General features: G+C 46.1%; 3 protein-coding genes across 3 annotated transcripts; 2 read left to right on the top strand and 1 right to left on the bottom strand.

Annotated features, from left to right (window-relative positions):
• LOC101158915 (puromycin-sensitive aminopeptidase) lies at window positions 1–18,778 on the top strand. The gene is made up of 23 exons (XM_023956256.1): window positions 1–399; window positions 4,511–4,595; window positions 4,705–4,782; window positions 4,907–5,028; window positions 6,576–6,683; window positions 7,210–7,410; window positions 8,300–8,396; window positions 8,480–8,513; window positions 8,826–8,940; window positions 9,033–9,197; window positions 9,371–9,475; window positions 9,546–9,606; window positions 9,678–9,787; window positions 9,999–10,062; window positions 10,193–10,332; window positions 11,171–11,305; window positions 13,169–13,388; window positions 13,473–13,615; window positions 13,992–14,048; window positions 14,257–14,364; window positions 15,164–15,319; window positions 15,394–15,441; window positions 16,551–18,778. The coding sequence occupies exons 1-23, from the start codon at window positions 97–99 to the stop codon at window positions 16,695–16,697; spliced, it is 2,802 nt and encodes a 933-aa protein (XP_023812024.1). The 5' UTR covers window positions 1–96; the 3' UTR covers window positions 16,698–18,778.
• Window positions 18,779–19,192: 414 nt separating this feature from the next.
• On the top strand, window positions 19,193–21,931 carry c1h6orf120 (chromosome 1 C6orf120 homolog). The gene is made up of 2 exons (XM_004065485.3): window positions 19,193–19,364; window positions 20,599–21,931. Exon 2 carries the CDS (start codon window positions 20,633–20,635, stop codon window positions 21,191–21,193), a length of 561 nt encoding a protein of 186 aa, XP_004065533.1. The 5' UTR covers window positions 19,193–19,364; window positions 20,599–20,632; the 3' UTR covers window positions 21,194–21,931.
• A 109-nt stretch (window positions 21,932–22,040) lies between these two features.
• mrpl21 (mitochondrial ribosomal protein L21) lies at window positions 22,041–22,771 on the bottom strand. The gene has a single exon (XM_004065486.4). It carries the CDS (start codon window positions 22,743–22,745, stop codon window positions 22,158–22,160), a length of 588 nt encoding a protein of 195 aa, XP_004065534.1. The 5' UTR covers window positions 22,746–22,771; the 3' UTR covers window positions 22,041–22,157.
• Window positions 22,772–22,784: the final 13 nt, after the last annotated feature.

Consider the following 22,784-nt stretch of genomic DNA (forward strand, 5'->3'; position numbering starts at 1 on the left):
AAGAAGAGCAGGGGGCAGTAACAGCGGAGAAGGGGTTGTTAGGGTTGTGAGGGCAGAGGAGTGGAGCTGCGTGCGGAGCTGAAGGGGCGTCAGTTGATGTTGCTGTTTCTGGGCCGCGCGGTCTCGCTGTCGTTTGCGCACAGACTCCATAGCTGCCGATCTCCGTCACCGGCGAGGCCCGTTCTGCTCGGCTCCGTTCTCATTCAACTCGGAAGGATCACCGGAGTCACACACGGCGCCGTCTTTGGTACAGCAACCAGCCAACACACAGGAACCATGCCCGAACGGAGGCCCTTCGTGCGGCTACCGACTGACGTCTACCCCGTCAACTACGGGCTCTCCCTGAAGCCGGACCTGATCGACTTCACGTTCGAGGGCAAGCTGGAGGCATCGGTGGAGGTAAAGCGCAGCCGGAGGCTAAACACGCAGGGTGGAGGTCTGTCTGTCTGTGCCTGGAGGGGATTTAGTTATGTAATCCCACCAGCTAGCGTTACCAGTCGTTAGCCAGGTTGTATTGATCGCGATTAGCCTGTTAGCTTGGAGGCATTAGCCGAGGGGTGCTAACTAGCTTCCCGACGCCATCATCATCAGACTGGTCAAGCTGTCCCTCCGGGGGACGGACCTTGCTGGCCGCGTATTTTTAGCTCAGTCAGTCCAACCCAAAGCTAACAGCGACCTAAAAGTAACAGCAGCGGCTGATCCTCGTGGACCGAAAACCTCCCAGTGACCCGTTAGCCTAGCTAGCAGTTTGAAACGTTAACAACGTTTGCTGCTAACGGGCAGTGAAGCCAGGAAGTCCAAATCGGTTTGCCAACGTCTCAAACCGTTAAAAACAACAACAAAACCGTTTCAACCGTGTTCTAGTGCTCGGTTAAACCCGTTTTTTTAAATGCAGGTAGTTTTTAACGACAGCGACTAGCTAACGGTAAACTAGTTTGCTAAATCATTCACGGCAACATCGATCGAGTCGCTGTTATTATTATTCCTCCTGAACCTCCGAGAGTTTAAGCAGCAAAAACTTTAAATAAATTCATTTTCTAAAATGTATGTTAATAGCACGTTACCAGATCATGGCGTGAGACTATAGATATTCCTGACATTTGAACAATTACTGTATAATAAACTACGGGCTAAAAGTAGCTGTCAGTAGATAAAATGACTAAAATTAAATGGTTATGATATGAAAAGACGAAATTTAATTAAAAACAAACATTTTTTTAAATAATTTTGTTGTTTCTTTCATTGATGTCATATGATATCAAAGTTAAGATTCCTTAATAAAAGTATTAAACTAATGTGGAGAATATAATAATAGGTTAAATCAGGTTGAGATTGTTTTAAAAAACAGAAGAGGTTATATTATTCTGTCATTTTATTGCATATTTAGTGTTTGTTTTCTCAAACACAATTATTTTGTTTGTGCATGGCATCTTATATTAGATTTGGGGGAGTTGATTGATTAACGATTAAAGACCCGTACCAATGAAAACTGTCTTTTTAGTTGTTTTTTAACATGTTTTTGTCACATTTTCCTCATAATGGGGGTGTATATTGAGATAAAAACTGCATATCCGAGTATTTATTTATTTAAATACTGTTTGAGAAAGACAATATTTATGAAGTAGGTGCTCCAGTCGGTCGGTGGGTCAGCAGCTCCGCTCCACTCGGATGCATTCATTATAATTAAAAGGGAAAGCCTTTAAAATAGATCAGAAGATGATCGGAGTGGAACTTTAAACAGAATGGAATTTGTTTTGAGCTACACAGCAAGAAAACACATCTTCTTAAATCGCTTGGTACATTTATCAGGAACCAAAAAGGTTAGAATGCTTTTTACGAAGATGCTGCGAACGTTAGTGAGATGATGTAGCCATTTTCCTGACCTCCAAACCTGCTTCTCATTGTGGTGAAAGACTGACATCAAATCACATTTGGAAATGATGCAAAAATCTAATTTTCAACCTGAGCGCGTACCACACACACCTACACACACACACCTACATGCACACACACACACTCTAGTCCACAATCCACATTCTGTTTCTTTTATCATTACCTTCAATGTTCTGACCGAATTCCCCCCTCTGCTGTTTATTTCCCATTTGTTGGCGTGAAAGTGTTTTTTTTTGTTGTTGAACGCATAACTTGAGTTTATTGACAGCATCGTTTCCCTAAACGTGTTGGACGCCACAGAAAGCTCCGTAACAATCATTGATGCTCCTGTGAATCTGCTGCCAGTTCCAGCATCTCCAACAGGTTTTCCTCCTGCTGCCACTTTCATCCCATGTCCCAGATAATTCCCTCTCATCATAGATTCCTAAATGTTCTCATAGCTGTTGGGAGATTCCTGTGTGACTGTCGGCTACAGGCTGTAATCATTTGGTTCTTCTTTTTCTGTTTCCATTTCCTGCCCAAACATTTAATATGTCTCTGATTCTGGTCCATCTCTGGGTAATGAATATTTAACAATGACCCAGATTTTTGACAAGTCTGTCCTTTTATCTGTTAGCATTTCTCTATTCTCTTATTCCAGCATCTGTTTCATATGTCATTGTGGTTCCACTGACGTTAAGAAGCTTCAATAACCTTGAACGTTCTGAAAGTTAAAACTGACCTCTCAGCAGGACCATTCTGCTGTGGTGACTATGGGGCTAATCATCCATGTTCAGTGCAATTTTATATTAATCAATAGACTCATAGGTTATTGGAACTGCTCAGGGGTCTTTTCTGTAGGACCTGAATTTGTCAAACGCTCCCTGCAGACACATCTGACACTCTTGTCGTGCTTTGACCTTAATCTGCATCCATTAACCACATTCTGTAATCTCATCACATCTTTAAAGTTGCGATCATCCAAAATCTCATCCAGTCAGGTCTTCCGTTTATCCTCTAAGGTTAGCCATGCACATGCATGCCAAAGCCGTCTCTGTGGGTTAACGCGTCCCGTCCTTGTTTAAAGGTGACTGTTGCTCCCAATGCGGCGGCTGACTTTCCATAGAAAACGTCCCGAGGGTTTGATAGAGCAAATAAAGCCGCTCCCAGCGTTGCTCAGGAGAACTCCTGCATTCCCCGTCGTCCAGCGTCACCTTTGCATCGAGTCCCATTTTATTTAGCAGATCTGCTGCTGCTCTCATGTTTGTCTCTAAGAACAAACGTTTTCTTCAGAAAACGACCCTCCAGGCTCGGAACAGTAAATCGTGCTGAACATTGAAACCTTCAGGAAACGGCTTCTCTTTGATCATTTCTGCTGCTTTTACCTTGTAGATATTAAAAGGCCTGAAGCTCCTGACCTGCAGTGTAAATGTGGTCGTGTGGGACTCACACCTGTCCATGGCTATAAAAGCTCATAAGCTTCACATTATCTGAGCAGTAAACTGTGCTCTTACATTGTTTACCTTCGTGTTTTATGAAACCGATATTTAATATATTTAGATGCTCTGTTAGCTGAAGAAAAACCCCTTCATAGTTTTTATAAATTATAGAAATCATAAACTATTTTTTCTACTGAAGAATACTATTTAAACTGATTTTAACTTTGAAAACAGTAAAATAATCTCTTAAATTGACTCATGATATAAATCATTTGATTAATTTCTACATCATTAACTCTAAAGATCCGAAGTGTTTTTTGATTCCCCAAAAAAGGGAAAACTATCCTCCTCAGTGATTTTGTCCAAATTCCCACCCAAACCCCTAACTACTAAAAACTATAGAGTGCTCTGGATTTAAAAAGCAATTCAGACGCCACGCTCAGTACTTATTTATTTATTTTTAATGGCGGATATGACGTCATCGATTTCACAAAGTTAAAATCTAATTCATATGAGTGTTTTGCGACGATTACTTATGAGTCCACTTCTTCTGAAGATAAAATCATTGATTTATTAAAAAAAATACATTTCCTTTTAATATAAATGTTCATACGCAATGCATTGTGGTCTATATTCGCTGATCTAGTGAGCACAGACGAACACGTCGCAGAGACTTCAGTGAAATTTCTAGGGCATTGGATTTGGGAATGAAGGCGCTATAAAGTGCACTATGTAGGGTTTGGGGGGGCATTCAGACATAATTCAGCCAATGACGTTGATCATTTAGACTCTTGCAGGAATCCAAGGGCTGCTCTGGGGGGTGGGGGGTCATGCTGTCGTTCTGTCAGCTGTCGCGTTTGTGCCTCGTCAGCCTCAGAAAGCCAAACGGCTTTGTCCCTGTGAATGTCACTGTGTGGCTCTGCCAGCTGCTCTGCTGCGTCTGCTGTCTGCGTCTGCGTGGAATCCCCTGGTCTCTTCTCTTCACTCCACCTGCTTGATGTCAGTCCAGCTCCTGCAGCAGAATGGATCCAGTCGATCAATAAATCCGCATCAAATGTCGACTTTTGCTGCTTTTCCACCTTCAGGACAATTTATACCACAAAGACTAACCTTTTAGCTTTTGACGTGTTTTTGGTCTAAAACTCTCTCCTTTCTCCAGGAAAAGCATAAATGAGGTCGTTTTGTCTCCGTGCTTTCAGGTTACGCAAGCTACCAACCAGATTGTGATGAACTGCGCCGACATCGACATCATCACAGCGTCTTTTGCAGCACATGGAGGAGATGGTTAGGACTGAAATGCTCTTCAGCGGGTTAAACATCCCTCATGGGACACTTTGTAAGCCTGCAGCTTGTGTTGTGCCCCTCATCGTCCTCTCCTCCTCTTCCTCTCTAGAATTAAATGCTACAGGCTTCAACTATCAGAACGAGGATGAGAAGGTCACGCTGTCCTTTCCTAGTGCCCTTCAGAAAGGTAGGAGAGGCTTCACCCGCCGTTTGTGTCTGTGAGCATCATTCTGCCCTCCCCACTGTTGAAGAGCGGTGGGCGGCGGCCGCTCCCCTTCGTGGTCATCGTTGAACTCTCTCCACCTCTCCAGGCTCGGGGACTCTGAAGATCGACTTTGTCGGGGAGCTGAACGACAAAATGAAAGGATTCTACAGGAGTAAATACACGACTCCTGCTGGAGAGGTGCGGTACGCCGCCGTCACACAGTTTGAGGTGAGTGGATCCGCTCCAGAAGGACGGGGAAGGAAGGGGCGTGGCTTACCGCGGCAGCTGCACATGGATCATGTGGGCTCTGAGGCTTTTCCAGGATCGGCTGTCAGCTGCAGGGTTTAGAGCTGCAGAAGCTGTGTGCTAAGAGCAAACAGCATTTAGGCTCTTTATGAAGGAAGATAAAACCTTCAAACAAACGTGTTTGTGTGTTTGTATTACAGCGGCTTTGCTGGGCCGTAAAACTGAAGGTTAATTCAGAAACAACGAATCCTTTTCACTCAGAAAACTAAAATGTTTGTCGTTTTTACATACAAAACTGATCATTCTCGAGAAAATTCTCATCCCTTATTTTCATTTATGAACACAGTTATTCAGAAAATAGTTATTCTGTTAATTGATTCATTAAAGGTCTGCACTAAATAAAACACCAGCTGTGCTTAAAACAGAAGCAGGTATTAATTTTTATAAGAAAAATGGTTGTAGGTGAAACTTCAGGCTGCAGGAGTCCTGGAAAGTCTTTAAGATCCACTCCATACGGTTTTTTAGGTGTTTTAACATGTTCATGTGGCCTTTTTCTGATGATGGAGGACATTTATTAGAAAATTGCATTTCTCATGTGTGCTTGTGTAATTTGAACGTGCACTGCTCACCGTAGAGGAGGCGCATCATTGATAATCAGCAAAATGAGGCTTAATAAACATGACTAATTTACTCTCCAAACAGAAAGAAAATGCTCCCAATAGGTTAGTATTCATTTTGGCATCGACATGCATGGATTTTTTTTGCTGAGAGATACTAAATGAAACTCTTGTTCGGCATCTAAAAGTAGCTGGCAACCATTTCACTCACAGGGAGCCAGTTTCTGCCAGGAGCCGGCTGCTTTTGAGGCTCCAGTGTCTTTATTCAAATCACTGTGAATCAAAAAAGATTCACAGATGAAAAACTGTTTTTTTCTGTAGTTCAAGTAATTTAAGTTATAATCTGACCAATGAAATACCTCAATAAAAGTAGGTGGAGCCTGCTGGCCCCCATGTCCAGGTTTCAAAACGTGTGACAAATTTTGTTTAGTCCGCTTTAAATTGGAAGGGGTGTGGCCATCCAACAAGCTCAGTCCTGATTGGCCAGAGTGGTTGAAGTGTTGACTAGGACCAATCTCTGCTTCCTGACAGCGTCGGGCTCCAACATGGCGGGAAGCAAGTTGCAGCTGAATTGACTAGATTTGGTCGGAGCAGGAAGCAGACCCATGTCTGGTCTACTGAGTCCAGTTCTCTGACACAGTCCGTGGTTCTGGACCGGAGCAGCAGAAGTGTCCAGAACATCGGCTCTCTGTTTGCAGAATTTCTGCGTGTTGGACGTTTCAGGCAGAAGCTTCACATGTAGATGCAGAGTCAGCAGACATGAGGGTCACATCGATGACCTGCACTGATAGAAGCTGATCAATAACGGCATAAATCTGTCCTGAAGCTTCCAGGAGACCTGAGGAGGTCCAGCCGGGTCTCAACACTGACATCAAACCGTCTTGAACTTGTTTATCTGCTCGTCTCCTGCAGGCCACAGACGCTCGCAGAGCTTTTCCCTGTTGGGACGAGCCCGCCATCAAAGCCACCTTTGACATCTCTCTGATCGTCCCCAAGGACCGGGTAGCCTTGTCAAACATGGTAGGCGCCGTCTGCTCGCTCTGAACCGTGAGGAGGCCGCCTCCTGCCGCCAAGCTCCTTTAATGTTGTGCGTTTGTGTTTGTTTGTCTTCTCTGTCATAGCTGCTTGCATAACAAAGGCCACAAAGTCACTGCAGATTTTCCCTCAGGCTGATATTATTTCTAAATGAGACGACTGTGCTGTGAGGTCCGTCTGTGCGGCGGTTTTAAGAATCAAACCTCCGTCTGTCTCACATTCCCTCAAACGGTATCGTCCCCTCCAGGCTAACAGCTCGTCTGGCTTCAATCTGGAAACCTTCCAGAGCCTGACGGCTTTCTCATCCTGAATTTAGACTCTTCAGGGTTTGTCTAAAAAATGAAAAAATCCCAGTTCATTTTTTTTACAGGATTTGTGTTTTTTTTTTAACATATTGGTGTATTTTAAAGACTGATGAAGTTCTGATGAGCAAAGATCAAGCTGAGTTTAGAGAGTTCTTAAATAGCTGCTCTCCATTTCCAGCCTGACTCCTGCATGTCTGTGTCTCTAGAATGTCATCGAGCGAAAGCCATACCCCGATGACGAGAACCTGGTGGAGGTGAAGTTTGCCACCACGCCCATCATGTCCACCTACCTTGTAGCGTTTGTCATCGGTGAATACGACCACGTGGAGAGCCAGTCCTCGGACGGCGTGACGGTGCGCGTCTACACTCCGGTCGGGAAGGCAGAACAGGGAAAGTTTGCTTTGGAGGTGAGGAAACGGCTGCAGATGTTTGTCTAGATCACGTCTGTCCAGGGAGGGTTTTCTACAAGAAAAAGATGAGGCTACTTAAAATAATCAAATTATATATATATATACTGACAGAGACTGCTTCAAAAACATTACATGGTAGCTTTTCTCTTATAGCACTTTTCCTTGAAACTTGATGGAGATGCGGCGTCTCCTTTTTTGTGGTTTGTGACCATGGAAACGCTGCAGAATCAGTGAAACGCCACATGTGGAGGTGTGGCTGGTGGATTCAGCCGTTCAGATGCTCTTCATCAGAACAGCTTTAGTGCAGTTGTTTAGTGTTTGTAGTTGGTTGAATGCTATAAAGCCTTCAACCAATTGTTTTCCTGTTCTTTCTAATATTATCCTTTTTGCTGCTTAAATCCTACAATTTTTCAGCTATTTTAACATCCAACTACTCAAATGTTCAGCTCTTTCATCTTTTTCTGTGACTTTTGGTCCTTCAAATCCTTGAACTTTTCCAGATATTCCAGGATTCCTAGGATTTTTGTCTCCATTGAAATACATGGGGGATCCTTGGTGCAGAAGCTCGCGGGTTCGAGACCCGGCGTTGACATTTTTCACAAACTTCTTTTTTGTTATTGCGCTGTTTTCACTTTATGGTCAACTTTAATACTTTCTTTCTTTTTTGTGCTGATCCTTACCCTTTTAAGTTTCATTGTCATTCATAAATATAGCATTCAGGCCTGTTTTCTTCTGGAAGTGCGTTTCCTTCTAGTTTCTGTTTTAACTAACCAGGATGGTCTTTTTTTGGTGAACTTTCTTGGTTTTTCCATTGTTTTTACATGAATGCAGATGGATCAAATGAAAGTTTGGATGTGTTTTCTTCATCTTGGTCTTCATCCTTCAGGTGGCCACTAAGACTTTACCTTTCTACAAAGACTACTTCAACGTTCCCTATCCACTGCCTAAAATTGACCTCATAGCTATTGCTGATTTTGCTGCTGGTGAGTAACTGTAGTTGCTGCTTTTGAAGGCGGAGAAGTTTGGAACAAACGTGTTTTGAGTGAAACTCTTCTGACCTTCTCAGGTGCCATGGAAAACTGGGGCCTTGTTACCTACAGGTGAGCTGTGTTCGCTCCGCCACACGATTCACGGAAACGTGAAAGGAAAAAAAGGAATCCTTTAGAAGACTCCAAAAGTTTCTTCTCTCAGTGGGACTTTTTATTATTATTTCACCGAAATACGTTTTTTGTTCCATTAGCACCACTATTTATCAGATTAATTTAAGTTATTTTTATTTGTTGCTCATTTTTCAACTCTTGTTTTTAATTGCTCTGGTTGATGGAGCGTGCAGCCAGCGGCGAGCATGTGACCTCCTCCTCCGCCGCCTTCGTGCAGGTTCTCCTGACAAACTGCTGATCTCCGTTTTTCAGAGAGACGGCGCTGCTCATCGACCCGAAGAACTCCTGCTCCTCGTCCAGGCAGTGGGTGGCTTTGGTGGTCGGACACGAGCTCGCCCATCAGTGGTTCGGAAACTTGGTCACCATGGTAACCGTCTTTTCCACTGCCCACATAAGCTCTTTCAGGCCGGTAGGAGGTGCACCTGTGGGGTAACGCTGCGCCTGCTTTTGCCTGTGCAGGAGTGGTGGACTCACCTGTGGCTGAATGAGGGCTTTGCGTCTTGGATCGAGTATCTGTGCGTGGACCACTGCTTCCCGGAGTACGACATCTGGACCCAGTTCGTGTCTGCAGATTACACCCGTGCGCTGGACCTGGACGCTCTGGACAGCAGCCATCCCATCGAGGTGAGACGGGCTGAGATGCTCAGAGGAGTTTCTTTTGGGTTATGAAATGCAGGAAAGTGTCTGGAACTAATGTTTATCAGGTGTCTAAGTATGTCAGATGAACCTAACGCAGACAAACCCAGCTGGTTTCTGTCCGACTGACCGCCGTGTTGGACGGGCGCTTTGTGCTGCAGGTAAATGTGGGCCATCCGTCAGAGGTAGACGAAATATTTGACGCCATCTCCTACAGCAAAGGGGCGTCTGTGATCCGGATGCTGCACAATTACATAGGAGACGAGGTTGGTGGTCGAACGCGCGGCTCTGCCGGGGTTTCCGACCATACGTTCAGAACTTGCGCTTCCTTCGCAGGACTTTAGGAAAGGAATGAACGCGTATCTTCTGAAGTTCCAACATAAAAACGCATCGACAGGTGAGGCTCTTCCTCAGAGGAGGGAGTCAGATTTGATGGCTGCTCCTCTGACTGCTGCCTGACGTCCACAGAGGACCTGTGGGAGTGTCTGGAGCAGGCGAGCGGGAAACCCATCGCTGCCGTCATGAGCTCCTGGACCAAGCAGATGGGCTTTCCCATCATAGCGGTTGACCAGGAACAGGTGAGCTTCAAAAGGGCTTCGTATGGCTAATGTGGACGGATTTCAGAACAAAGTTTTTAGGAAAAGCTTGATGTTTTTAAATCAAAGCTTTCAAATTATGAAGGTTTATTTCTTTTTCTAAATGTTTACTACTTTTATCAACCACAGCTTGATGTTCATTTACTGTCTGTCTGTACACTTCTATTAACCCCCCCAGTGATGTTGATTACAGCAAGGTGAGGAGCGCATCCTGAAGATCTCTCAGAAGAAGTTCTGCGCCAGTGGACCACACAACAGTGAGTGAACCGCTGCTTATGTTTTCTGTCAGATTTGGTTTGTTAAGCATCAAATCTATTTAAGATGTGAATTCATACATTGATTAGAAAACAAAATCCAGGAATAATCCTCCTCTTTTCTGTCAAACAGGTGAGGAATGTCCAAACTGGATGGTCCCCATCAGCATCTGTACGAGTGAAGACCCCAAATGCTCCAAGCTCAAGGTTCTGCTGGACTGTCCGGAGACCACCGTGTCCCTGAGCGGCGTCGGCGCAGACCAGTGGGTCAAGGTGAGGTCTGGGAGCCGCCGTTCCCCCTCTCTAGTGTTTCTGTGTGATTCAGACAAAGTAAAAGGCCGTCATGCAAACGCAGCAGAACTGAAGTTATTTAGGATTCCTTCCAGTACTGTTTTAGAAATGTCTGCAGTGGAAACACTAAATATTCAGTCAAAGCTGATGATTCCTAACAAAGACTCGAATAGTTTTTGTTGTTTCTATAGCTGAGCTTTTTATCACATTATGGGAATAAGAAAAGAAGCATATCCTTCATATTTCTATGATGTTTCTTCAAGATGATTAAAGATCAGTTTAGTACTTTTAGTCAATGAAAATTCCAGTAATGAACGGGGAGACTTGGACCTGATCCCTTTGTAATCCTTGGTTCTTTATAGTAATATACTTTTGAACTTAGTTTGTATTTCATTCAGAGCTGTCATCATCTTTAATCTGATGTCGGAGCATTTCTGAAACCTGGCAGAAACGCTTTCAGGCTGGATCTTAAGGAATCCTCCAGAAAAGCGGGAAGCTGCTGCAGTTCTGAACGAACGAGTCGCGGGTTTCAACACCTCCGACTTTGTGCAGCAGCAGCAGAGCATGAAGGCAGATTGGAGTGGAATCGCTCGGGGATTTCTTCATCGACGTCCTCTGAGTGTAAACTGAGAAAAACGGGTCTGGGCTTGTTTGACTCCCATCTATGTTCCATCAGCGACGTGTAGATGGGAGCCAAAACTGCTCCCGGATCCGTTGGGAATGAGTCAGTCCTGCCCTGCCCTCTGATTTATGAGCCTCCTTCATGAGCAGAACACGCCTGAAGCCGTCTGAGCGGGTCGTGCTTTTGTTCTGCTGACAGATCAACCCCGGCACGGTGGGCTTCTACCGCATCCAGTACAGCTCGTCCATGCTGGAGAGTCTGCTGCCGGGCGTCCGAGACCTCAGCCTGCAGCCCGTGGACCGGCTGGGCCTGCAGAATGACCTCTTCTCCCTCGTAAGCTGCAACACACAGGCGGAGGGTGGGAGGAGCCAAAGGAGACGAGGGGGGGGCCCCCCCCCCCCCCCCCCTTGCTCCATATAACCCAAAAGACTCAACAGTGCAGGATTTAATGCAACTCAGACACATGTTCACCACGTTTGTTTGTTCTAATGCTAAAAATGAATTCCCCATTTTCCAAAGTAAATATCTAAAAAATAGGAACATCACTCATGAATCCACCGTGTCCTGATGATGTCATCCTGGAGGATCTTGGTGACGGACATTGTTTTCTATATTTGCCAATCTGGTGAGCATGGCTGTACGCTGAGACTTCTGGGAAGTTTCCAGGACAGGATTTTGGAATTGTAGTTTACACAGAGTAGTGAGTGGTGAAGGAATTCATACACTGCTAGTTACAAATGTGTTTGTGTGGTACGGCTGAACCTTTACAGAGATGATGGGAACTGACCCATATGTGTGGATGGTGGTTCCTCATTTATCGTAGGCGTCGAGCTCTAAAACTAACCTGCGATTCCAGATGTTTTAAGACGGTTAAACTCCTCACTCGATCCACGTTCCTCTCTCGTTCAAACTCTAAAAGGTCAAACCTTTAATGAAAAATAAGTCAAAGATCTGATCGTAATGAAGATTTATGCGACTTTGGTGAATGAAAACAGCCACTTAGAAAGAGGTGAACCGCTTTCACCCCGCTGGCATACTTTGGTAAAATAAGCACAGACAAAAATCTGCCAATGGAGAAAGAAAGTCAGGAATTTTTATTTTAAGACAAGAATCCAAGTCACTAAGACATGTTTTCTCAAACTAAATTAAATAACAGGTGGCTTTTTAGTTTCTCAAGGACGTGTTTTAGCAGTCGACACTTTATGTACGGGAGACGCAGTCCAGAGGACACGGATGGATGAGCCAACAGCCAATCAAGACGCAGAACAGTGTGCAGTTTAAAAAAAAAAATCAAGTCATGCAAAACTGCACTAAAAAAACTGTAAAACCGCCATATTGCGAGGAAACAGCGATTCTGAACTCCGGCTTTTGTTTGCTGGAGCGGTTCAGGATCAACAGAAAATGTTGGATTTTGATCTCATAAAACAGAATCTTGTCACTCTAAGGTGTGGGTCAATTATCTGTCGATCTTCCTCCCCATCAGCTGCTGCGACAGTTTTCTTCGGTCTTCACGTCCTTCAGAACCATCGGTTAGCGGTTCTGTATTGGTCCTCCTCACCTTTGGAGTGGTTCTTCCACAACGTTCACTGCTTTGAGTTTGTTATTGTGCCGTCAGCTGTTGTCTGTGCGTAGACATCTTTAGTCACAGACGCGGTGGATTTCATGAGATCTCCTCTCTTTCTTTGTCAACAAAGACAAACTTTCAGTGTGTCTGAAGTTTTGTTGACAGTTTTTATCATTTAAAGTTCCTCTCCGATCATCTGTTGACCGACTGTCAGAGCGCTCCCAGTGGTCTTTTTGTGACCATGATGCCGTTTTCAGGCAAAATCCCCAAACCTGTCATTTTCTAAGACATAGTTTCTGCAGAGCAGCAGGAGTTGATCAGAAATTCACCTCATAGTTGTTGGTTGTACCACTGGCCCACCCCTACTTCCCATCATCCATTTTTTTCACACACGCTGCCGCTAGCCTAGTAGTGTAATGAAAATGGCGAGCAGTGTCAGAGCTATCCAGCCATACGGCTCCGTGCCGACGGTCCCGCCCACAGCTTTGATGGGTTTAAAACGCATACCAGCTGGAAAGTGTAGTTTCTGGTAGAACCGAGCCACAAGTCTCACAGAAGCTCCTTTCGGCTGAAGCTCATGACTCCTGTGGACCGGAGGCTTCCAGCAGGTTCTGACCGCTCTGCGGCTCCAGTCTCGTGCAGGGATGATCAGCACGGTGGAGGTGCTGAAGCTGATGGAGGCCTTCATCAACGAGCCCAACTACACGGTGTGGAGCGACCTCAGCTGCAACCTGGGAGTGCTGTCCTCGCTGCTGTCCCACACAGACTTCCACGAGGAGATCCAGGAGTTCATCCGGGACCTCTTCACCCCCATCGGCCTCAAGCTAGGCTGGGACAGCAAGGCGGGGGAAGGCCAGTCCCAGTCTTCCAAGTTTATTTTCCAGCTGCTGCTTTGCTGAACAGGAGTCTGAATAGATTCACCTGTAACGGCTGCAGGTCACCTGGACGCTTTGCTGAGAGGCCTGGTTCTGGGGAAGCTGGGGAAGGCGGGACACAAACCCACCCTGGAGGAGGCCAGACGGAGATTCAAGGACCACGTGGAGGGGAAACAAGTTCTGCCCGCAGACCTGAGGAGCCCGGTAAGTCCAGAAGAGGTCAGAACCACGGCTGGCTGCTGCTCTGTGCAGAGCCGCGGGTCGGTGTTCGGACGGGACGAGACACGATGGCTGCAATGAAGACGAACAGAACTCCACTTCGACTGATTCCAGAACTTAATGCAGAAAACCACAAATTCAAACACAAAAGTAAAGTGACAGTCGAGCCACATCCGGTTTCCAGGTATAATCCAACAGCTGTTGACTGAAACTTTATTCAAAACACAGTTTATCTGCTTGAATGTTTTCACTTCAGCAGTGATTTAACAGTGGAGCTGAAATTATTTTTATGTGTTTAGTTTGTTTGATGCGTGTTTGTTTTGGTTTTGATGCGTGTTTAATGCGTGTTTTTCTCCCACAGGTGTATCTGACGGTGCTGAAACACGGAGACGGCGCCACGCTGGACACGATGCTGAAGGTAAAGTCAGTTTTTATGCCTTCGTGGTTCAGTGAGGATCTTTTCTCCGTCTCTGGATTCACACGGATGACATGAACCAGGCGGACATTTGCTCTGTCTTTGAGGGAAAGACGCCGTTTTAGTCGCAGTCCTGACTGTAGAAGCTAACTGATGAATGAACGGAGGAAAAGTTTGTCTGATGTTTGTTTGTTTGTTTGTTTTCCTTCAGCTCCACAAACAAGCGGACATGCAGGAGGAGAGGAACCGCATTGAACGAGTTCTCGGCGCCATTTCTGCTCCTGATCTCATCCAGAAGGTCCTCAGCTTTGCTCTGTCGGTACGCAAACCTCCTACATTCAGCTGCACATTTGTCAGACAGAATCTGGTTCTGGTTCTGATCTGAGTCCATGAAGCTGCTGGACTCTGAATCACATTGAACTAGAGTTCAATGTGTTTATCTGAGGCTTTGGCGGGAAAAAGGAACTCTTGGTTATCGGGAGTTCCAACAAAAAAGCTCTGGGAGGAAAACGCCTCTCAAACCTGCGGTGCGGCGTGAAGAAGAACCGTTTACGGACAGACTGATGGGGGAAAGTGTCGACCCGGTTCTTCTGTCTGTCAAACTTCAAAGCTTCAGATCATACGTGTAATCTACACATCAGGAACTAAAAACAAATGCTGTTTCTATTTAAAGAAGTTTATTATAGTGGGGAAAAAACTGGACTTTGTCCTGCTGAGCAACAAACCCAGACCATGACACTACCACCACTGTGTACCTGCTGAGCTGTTACTTCTGCTGTAGAGGAAGCCACATCCTCCGAGCTTCTCTCTGGAAGATGACGGAGATGATTTTCCCGGCCTCCTCCTGAGGGCTGGGATCCGGACCTCGGCATCAGCGGCAGACGCCTGCAGCCTTCAGCCGCTGTGAGCCTCTACAGACGCTGAACTGCACTTTCTGAAGATGATGGACTTCAGTTTGAACAAAAAATGCTTTGTGATAAACATTGAAATGATTTTGATCTGAAGCTTTAACAAAAAAATAAAAAGCAGGATGGGGAAACTTCTGCGAGGACAAACCGAGACGGTCGGTTTGCCGCTCTGCAGACACGATGACTGGATTCTGTTCTTTCCACCGGCAGGAAGAGGTCCGTCCTCAGGACACGGTGTCGGTAATCGGCGGCGTGGCGGGAAGCAGCAAACAAGGCCGAAAAGCTGCGTGGAAGTTTGTCAGAGACAACTGGGAGGAGCTTTACAACCGCTACCAGGGAGGCTTCCTCATATCCCGGCTCATCAAGGTGAAGCGAGCTGCCATGGAACAGCAGAAACGACGTTTTTCTGTTGAATGGGCTGACTTTTTTCTGTCCTGCAGCTCACCGTGGATGGGTTCGCTATCGATAAAATGGCTGCTGAAGTCAAGGTAAGGAAACGCAGAGCACTTCCTGTTTGTGTGACGGCCGTCAGAACGGCCCGTGTCCAAAAGAATGTGTTTTGGAAAGTCTGAATGTTTTTTGGGACAGAAACTCGAACCAAATGAGACTTTTGACCACTAGAGGGCAGACTGACTGAGCTTTTTCTGCCGATAGAAGAGCTAAACTCTTCTGCGGGGCGGTTCCTGCTCATGGTGGTTGATGGAGATTTGTTTTCTGTTCATCCTGATGCCGGCTTCCTACCTGCTGCTCAACATCAAACCCCTCTTTCTCTCTGAAATAACTACTCAAAAATCCAGACGCTTTTACAGCAGACCTGCCCATTGCTGGTCCTCGAGGTCTGCCCCCCCGACTGTTTTCCCAGATCTCTAGTCAGGTGTCTTCAAACCATGCAGGGGGGGCTGGAAAACAGGCAGGGTGGCAGATCTGAGGCCGGCTCGGTGCTGCTCCAGCAGACTCTGATGGGAAGACGTCTGCAGCAGGATGTTGTGAAAGAACCACAACCAGAATGATCTGATCCAAAACGCCCAGAGAAACCTACGACAGAAAACAACAACTGTTTGGCAGCTTGTTTTCCACATGCAAACATTCAGGCGCTAGAGATCCTCCTCCGGTTTTATAGGAAGAAAGTTCAGCTTAAAAACCATGAAGCTGTTTCCTGTTTCTAGTGGAAACACTGAATCTTTGAAACGACAGGAGGATCATTCTGAATTCTTTTCTATTTTATAGCTTTTTCGTGCCAATCATGCCTCTCCTCTACATCCTTTTATTAGTTTATAAAAACAATGTATGTATTCGCCATATGAGGCATTTTCTTCAAACATTTCTTAACCATTTTTCACTTTTGGCTTCAGTTTATCCATAAATTCAGCGGAAAAGCTGAAAGACACAGACTCAGGAGGTCATGTTTCTCTGAGAAAACATCAGAAATCCAAACCACAGATGGTGAATGAAAAACAAAAAGAGGAAAAATGTCCAATAGTGATCCCTTCTAGGATCTATTTGACGTGTTTTCCTGGTTAAATCCCGGATTTGATCCCGGATTCAAACGTTCCTCCTTCCCGTCCGTCTTTGACCGGCCGTTCTGCTCTGTCTGCAGACTTTCTTTGAGAGTCACCCGGCGCCGGCGGCGGAGCGCACGGTGCAGCAGTGCTGCGAGAACATCCTGCTGAACGCCGCCTGGCTGAAGCGCGACGCCGACGACATCCACCAGTATCTACTGCGGCGCAAAGCCCCCCCCGTCTGAGCCGCGCCGCCTCCTGCAGCCCCCCCAGACCCGCGGACCTCCCAGCATCATAGCTGCCTCGACCCCAGCCACCCACCCTCCTTCCCTCCCCCACCACGGATGAGAGCAGCGCGCTCGCTGCGGGCGCCATTTTCTGAATTTTAATCAACCAGGAGGGGGCGGAGTCTGAAACGAGGAGGTTCGTGTTAGTCCAAGCAAGAATGTAGTTTCCATTCTGCCCCCCTCCCCCCCGCAGGCACAGCACTTCCATATGACCCCCCCCCCCCCCCCCTCCTCTGCCTTGTAGTTGAAAAAACTATGCCCCCCCACTCCTGTGTGAAGGGAGGCTGAAGCCTAGAGTCCACCCCCCCTTCCCATTAGGGGCATTGCAAAGGAGCTGGGTTAATAACAGCAGGGTGTGGTGCCCCCCCCCTGCGCAATGGCTGAAAAACGGTTAAGTGGCGGCGAGCTGCTCCGGCATGGTACTACGGTTAGATTTTTTAATGCAAACATCTTCATGATTTTCTTTAAAGTAAAAGAGAAACAACCCCCCCCCCCCCCCCCCCACAACTCCCCGCTGTGCCCCCCCCCCCTTCCCCTCACTGATGACCTCTGGAGTTCTGATCCATAAAAACTGGGACCCCGGTTGGTTCTGACATCAGATGAAGTCTCTGGAGTTCTCTCAGACCTGGGGGGCAGTGAGGAGGTTTGGGCCTGTTCACTCCAAACGCCTCGGCCCGGTCTGGTCCGGCCCGGTCCGGACTCCGACCCCACCGTCGAGTCGGAAGCCTTAAAGCGGTCTGCAGGAGACGCGGCGGCGAGAAGACGACTGAGAGCTTCTGCTCACCTGGAGAACGAGGCGAAAACGTCAGAATCGTGGTGGATTTTAGACCCCCCCCCCCCCCCCAACATTGCTGTTGTTTTTCTTTTTTCTTCTTTTCGTTTCGGTTTCAAACTGAAGTTGGTGTTCATTAAAGGTAAACTAATTCTAAAGATGTTGATGTGAAATCAGTGGATCTGGAGTGAGATGTGAAGATGATTCTGGCAGCAGAGCAGGAAACGAGCTTCAGACAGACCCCCCACCCCCACCCACCCCCCGTGTCGGCTCAGCTGTGCAGACCGCCGTGTGGCGGCGCTTTCAGATGTTTCATCTCTCAGAAGAGTCCGGTTTGCGTTGACGTCCGTGAGGAGAAGCTTTCTGTGGCCAAGGCAAATGTAAATATGCAGTCTAATAAAGTTCAACCTGATTTTACGGCGTTTGTCCTGACGGGACGTTTCTCAGGTCTTCCAGGGTTTTCTGGTGTGCAGCTCGGTGGTCGGACCTGTAAACTGTGAACAAACGCTGAACCACAGCTCCGTGTGATGCAATGAAATGTCTGTCATCCAAGTAAAATGTGATGTTTGGAAAATGGAAGCAGAGCTTTAGTAACGGATGTTTTCGTTTGATCAGAGGAGATGATTGGCTTCAGCCTCCGCGCTCAACGACACGCTGAAGCTGGAGCTTCACTTAGGTTTTATGCTACCAAAGAAAATGGAGTTTTATTTATTTTAAACATACACACAAAAATCTGAAACTTATGTGCGTTTTTTCTGTATTTTATTTCTGTAAATTATTCCGGTCAAAAAGATTCAGTGTTTTGTTCATAACACCAAAAGAAAAAGAAATCCAGATTTCAATTAAATCAATTAGATTTTAAATCAATTAGATTGTGTTTCCATAAAGTTTTTTTTTTCTTTTGTGTATTTATAACACACAAAAAAGGAAAAATCACTCCGAACACAGACCAAGTATGATTTTTAAAAGAAGCTTGACTCTTTTTCTTGTTAATGATTTCAAATTTTAGCAAATAGTTTGTTAATCAACAGCTGAAAATGGGGGGAAAAAAATAAGATGTGGAATTTGCAGCAGATTTTTTCTCTTTGGTTCATATCCAATAATTCCATATCAGCTCTTAAACATGAATGCATCTTTTTACAGTCTGGATTCTTCACATTTGGTCGTCTAAACCGTTTCATTTCTTTAAGTCCTGAGCTTTTTGTCTTTATGACATCCTCTGTATTCTGCTGTATGTGTGTGTTTTAAAATAAATGATTAAAAAATCCATTAAAACACATTTCCTTTGGTAACAAAATGAGGGATTTAGGAGAGCATCCAAATAGGAATGAAACCATTTTTTATAAAACATTAATCTGATTTCAGATTAAAAGTCCACATGGGTGACGCTGTCTGACAAAACATTAAAACGCTAATGTGCAGAGCGCCAATTCTTTCCATTAGATTTGAGGTCATAGGTGTGTTTTGACAGTCAGACATCAGCGGTCGTCCCTCAAACTGCTAAAATAGGGCCGGGTCAGTGTAAATACGGAAACAATTATGTTAAAATATCAAATAAGAATAAATGATCCCCTAACGACAGAAATTAATTTAAATAATAAATAAATGATTATGCATGTAGGATCAATAAGTAAGTCCAGTAATATAAAAATACATAATTACAATACGAATAATTGATACATTAAATCTAATAGTCCACTAACTTTACTTCAGGCCAGGTGTAATGTCATCGTTGTAGAACGATCGCCAGCCGGTAGGTGGCGCTCGAGCGCCGTCGCATGCTTGTGTCGTCACAGATTGGAAGTGAAGAAGTTCCACTTCAATGAAGATGCAGCCAAAGAGGCGACAGCTGTGTAAGTAAAGTCTCCGCCGCCTTTCACGACTCGTTTTAGGACAGACTAGCCAGTGTTCGAGCTTTAACTTTTCACGCGCCTCTTCCCTAAACTTTGTTTTACGTTTGTTTATGCCGGAAAAGTAACATTTAACGTGGCTGCGTTACAGTTAGCTCACAGTGTTTCAGCCCCGCTAACATGTTTGTTTCCTGATCGGTTGAACTTTTCCTGCTCTGAAAGCGTCACAGACGAGGTAACAGGTGCTAAAGGTCAACCCGAACTGGAATCGAGGCTGCTGTGGTTTGTTGTTTGCCGTTAACACGAAGACACTCGAATAGAAACTAAACGTGACTGCTGTGTGTTTGTTTGGACGCTGAGTGGGTCGGAGCCTCGCTGCCCCGAATCAAAGGTCAAAGGTCAGAGTCGACAGAGAGGAGGACGGGGGTTATTTTTACCTGCCGTGTGTGGACGTCAGATTCCTCTAAATCCATTTGTCCTCCAGAAACCAAACACCCAAAAGGAACTTTTGCCTCAGCAGCTGATGATGATGTTCTGATGATCCAAGCAGGAAACTACATGAGAAGTTATGACAACTTTGGGTCATGACCGGAATTCATTCCTGAACTTAAAAAAGGGGTTTAAAAGAATTTAAAAAAACATTTCTGTGTGGTTTTCAAAACTAAACAAACTTGGCCTTGATTTTCTGTTCCAGCAAGTGTTGCCCTAAAATAAGCCGTTTTCAGTTAACTGATGGTTGTAATTTAACTGTAATTTACATTCATTTAATCGCAGATTATTACAAGAACATCAAAAGAAAATGAAATCCATTAATGGTTTTTGATGAGTGGAGCTGGATTTTTGTAAAAAAAAAATAGAAAAGGGTTTAAAGGTTTGCCTACTCAATAAACTAATAAAAAGAAATATTAAATTGCTACACATTTTATGATGGAATGTCAAAAAGCTGCATTTTAATCTATTTTTTTATCTCTTTTTTTGACACAAAGAAAAAAACTAAGTTCAATTAAAATAAGTATTAAAGTAAATCTGCATGTAAACGGAGAGCTCTCAGCAGCTCAGAGGTGAATTTTTGATGAGCTCCTGCCGCTCTGCGGAAACTGAGTCCTAGAAAACGACACAAGTTTGTTGATTTTGGCTAAAAATGGCATCCGTGTAATTAAAAAACGGATCAGATGGGGGTCGGCGTGGGGCTTTAGAGCTTGGCGGTCTTCCTCGTTCAGCTCTTCTTCCGTTTCAGGCTGTCTGCTCGCTGCCTGACCGATGCCGCCACCATGATGCTGAGCTGCATCGCGTTGCTCGTTGCCCTCTCGCTGCCGCAGGCCGCCAGCTTCCTGGGTTCCTCGGAGGAGGAGGACGACGGCGGCGTCCCCGCGGAGTGGGCGCTGCTGCACGTGGTTCAGGGTCACATCGGCGCCGGGAACTACAGCTACCTGCGCCTCAACCACGACGGCAGAATCATCCTGCACATGAAGAGCCTGAAGGGGGACGCGGACCTGTACGTGTCGGACAAAACCCTGCACCCCAACTTTGACACCTACAGGCTGCAGTCCGTCACCTGCGGCCACGACGTGGTCGTGGTTCCCAGGGACTTCTCCAGGCCGGTGGGCATCGGGATTTACGGCCACCCGTCTTACCTGGAGAGCGAGTTTGAAATGCGGGTGTTCTATGATCAGACGGCACACCTGGACCCCTTCGATAAGGGCTCGCCTGACGACAAACAGAAGGAAAAGAAATCTGCACAAGCAGAAGAGGACGACTTCCAAGAAGAAGAGTCGATCTTTTGGACTATTTTAATCGGACTTCTAAAGATAATACTTGAAATTTTGTTCTGAAAATCTGTTTTTGGCTCAGGAGAAGAGACGGCTCAGTCTGGGATCTGTCCTGTTTTCTGTGGAAAGATCCGACCTTTGTGTTTTTATTCCCTCGGTTTTCATTTATAACTCCCGTTTAGGACTTTGCCGGATCACTGAGGTGATCAAAAGGCCTTTGTGTTCCCGCCTTGCTTCACTTCATTCTCTCCAGAGATGGAAAGTTTAGGTTTGGGGGCAACGACGGCCCCTGATCCCATCAAGTTTGAAGCATTTTCCTAAATTCAGAAAGTTTTTGTTTGGTCTTTAAGGAGAAAGCGGATCTGAGACGCTTCATGTTCACGGCAGACAGCCAGTGTGTTAGAATCAGATTTGTCGTAGCGAAGCGAGCCCTCTTTAGGAAAAGACTCCTGCTCTGCTTTGGGGGTGGATGTGAGGAGAAAAGATCTGTTAATCCCACTTAAAGCTTAGGTCACGTGATCCCAGGCGTGGTTACCTCTGTTAGTAAGACACCTTAAAATCACCAGGATCTGATAGCGTTCAAGCTGACAATGTTGATTTTCATCCTATTAATGTCATAGATTTACCCTCATGTTGACTCCAGCATCTCTTTTCTATTTGCCTGTTGAACAAGCAGATTTATTTTCTACCGTTTCAGTTTTCCAACGTATCACTGAGCAGAAATGTTCAACAGTGCCTTCTGTTCAGCTTTCCAGGGTAACGAATGAATGAGGTTTCAGAATAAAAGTCTTTTACATCGTTTGTCTTGTGGCGTTTCAGAGCTAAAGCCTCACAAGAAACGTGAAAACGACTCAGAACTTTCAGTCTCTGGACAACAAACTGAAGGATAATAAGCTCCAGACTGATCCTCAAATGTTAGAGCAAAAAAAAAAGCTTTTGTTTTAATATATTTTAAACTTTATGAGAAGGTTTACAAAGAGGATGATCACGTGATTCAGGGTCAGATGTCCAGTTTGACCCCCCCAGATCATGACAGATGTGGAGCCAGATCGATGCTGTTGATCCTCAGGACGGTCTGCGGCTGCACTATGATCCGTTTGCGCTGGTACCGGTGTCTCTTCCAGAACCGCATGTGGACTTTGGGCCAGGACTCAGTCTTCTCGATCACGGTGGCTTCGACCCTGGCCAGCTCCCTCCCCAGCAGGGGCCTCCCCACCAGCGTGAAGTCCTCCGCTCCCACCAGCAGCACCTTCTCCACGCGGATCCGCTCCCCGCACTCCGCGTCGATGTGGTTCTCGATCAGGATCAGGTCTTCGTTCGTGACCTTCCACTGGCGGCCGGCGAAATGGACCACAGCGAAGAGGCGGCCAAAGTCCTGGTTCTGGATCCGCCGGTTGACGGCGCTCACCACCGCGGCGTGCCGCCGCCGCCGCTCCTCCTCCGCCTCGACCGGGATCGGCTGGTCCGCCCAGGGAGGCCTGGACAGCGAGGTGCGGGGCAGGAGGTCCCCGCTCGCGGAACTCTGTGTTCGGAGGGCAGCAGGGACACAGAAAGAGGGTCTTCTTAGGGTCATGGACGTCCTCCACAGGCCCGTAACCCCTCTGCTCGCCGCCATCTTGACAGGAAGTGACAAGCCTTCACGGTGCGCATGCGC

The sequence above is a fragment of the Oryzias latipes genome, chromosome 1, assembly GCF_002234675.1.
Source record: "Oryzias latipes chromosome 1, ASM223467v1".
NCBI lineage: Eukaryota > Metazoa > Chordata > Actinopteri > Beloniformes > Adrianichthyidae > Oryzias > Oryzias latipes.

Coding starts and splice junctions, on each gene's coding strand:
- LOC101158915 (XM_023956256.1), top strand. CDS start 97: ATGTTGCTGTTTCTGGGCCGCGCGGTCTCGCTGTCGTTTGCGCACAGA. Junction 8,397..8,479: donor TATTGCTGATTTTGCTGCTG/GTGAGTAACTGT, acceptor TGACCTTCTCAG/GTGCCATGGAAAACTGGGGC. Junction 11,306..13,168: donor AGAATGACCTCTTCTCCCTC/GTAAGCTGCAAC, acceptor CTGCGGCTCCAG/TCTCGTGCAGGGATGATCAG.
- c1h6orf120 (XM_004065485.3), top strand. CDS start 20,633: ATGATGCTGAGCTGCATCGCGTTGCTCGTTGCCCTCTCGCTGCCGCAG.
- mrpl21 (XM_004065486.4), bottom strand. CDS start 22,745: ATGGCGGCGAGCAGAGGGGTTACGGGCCTGTGGAGGACGTCCATGACC.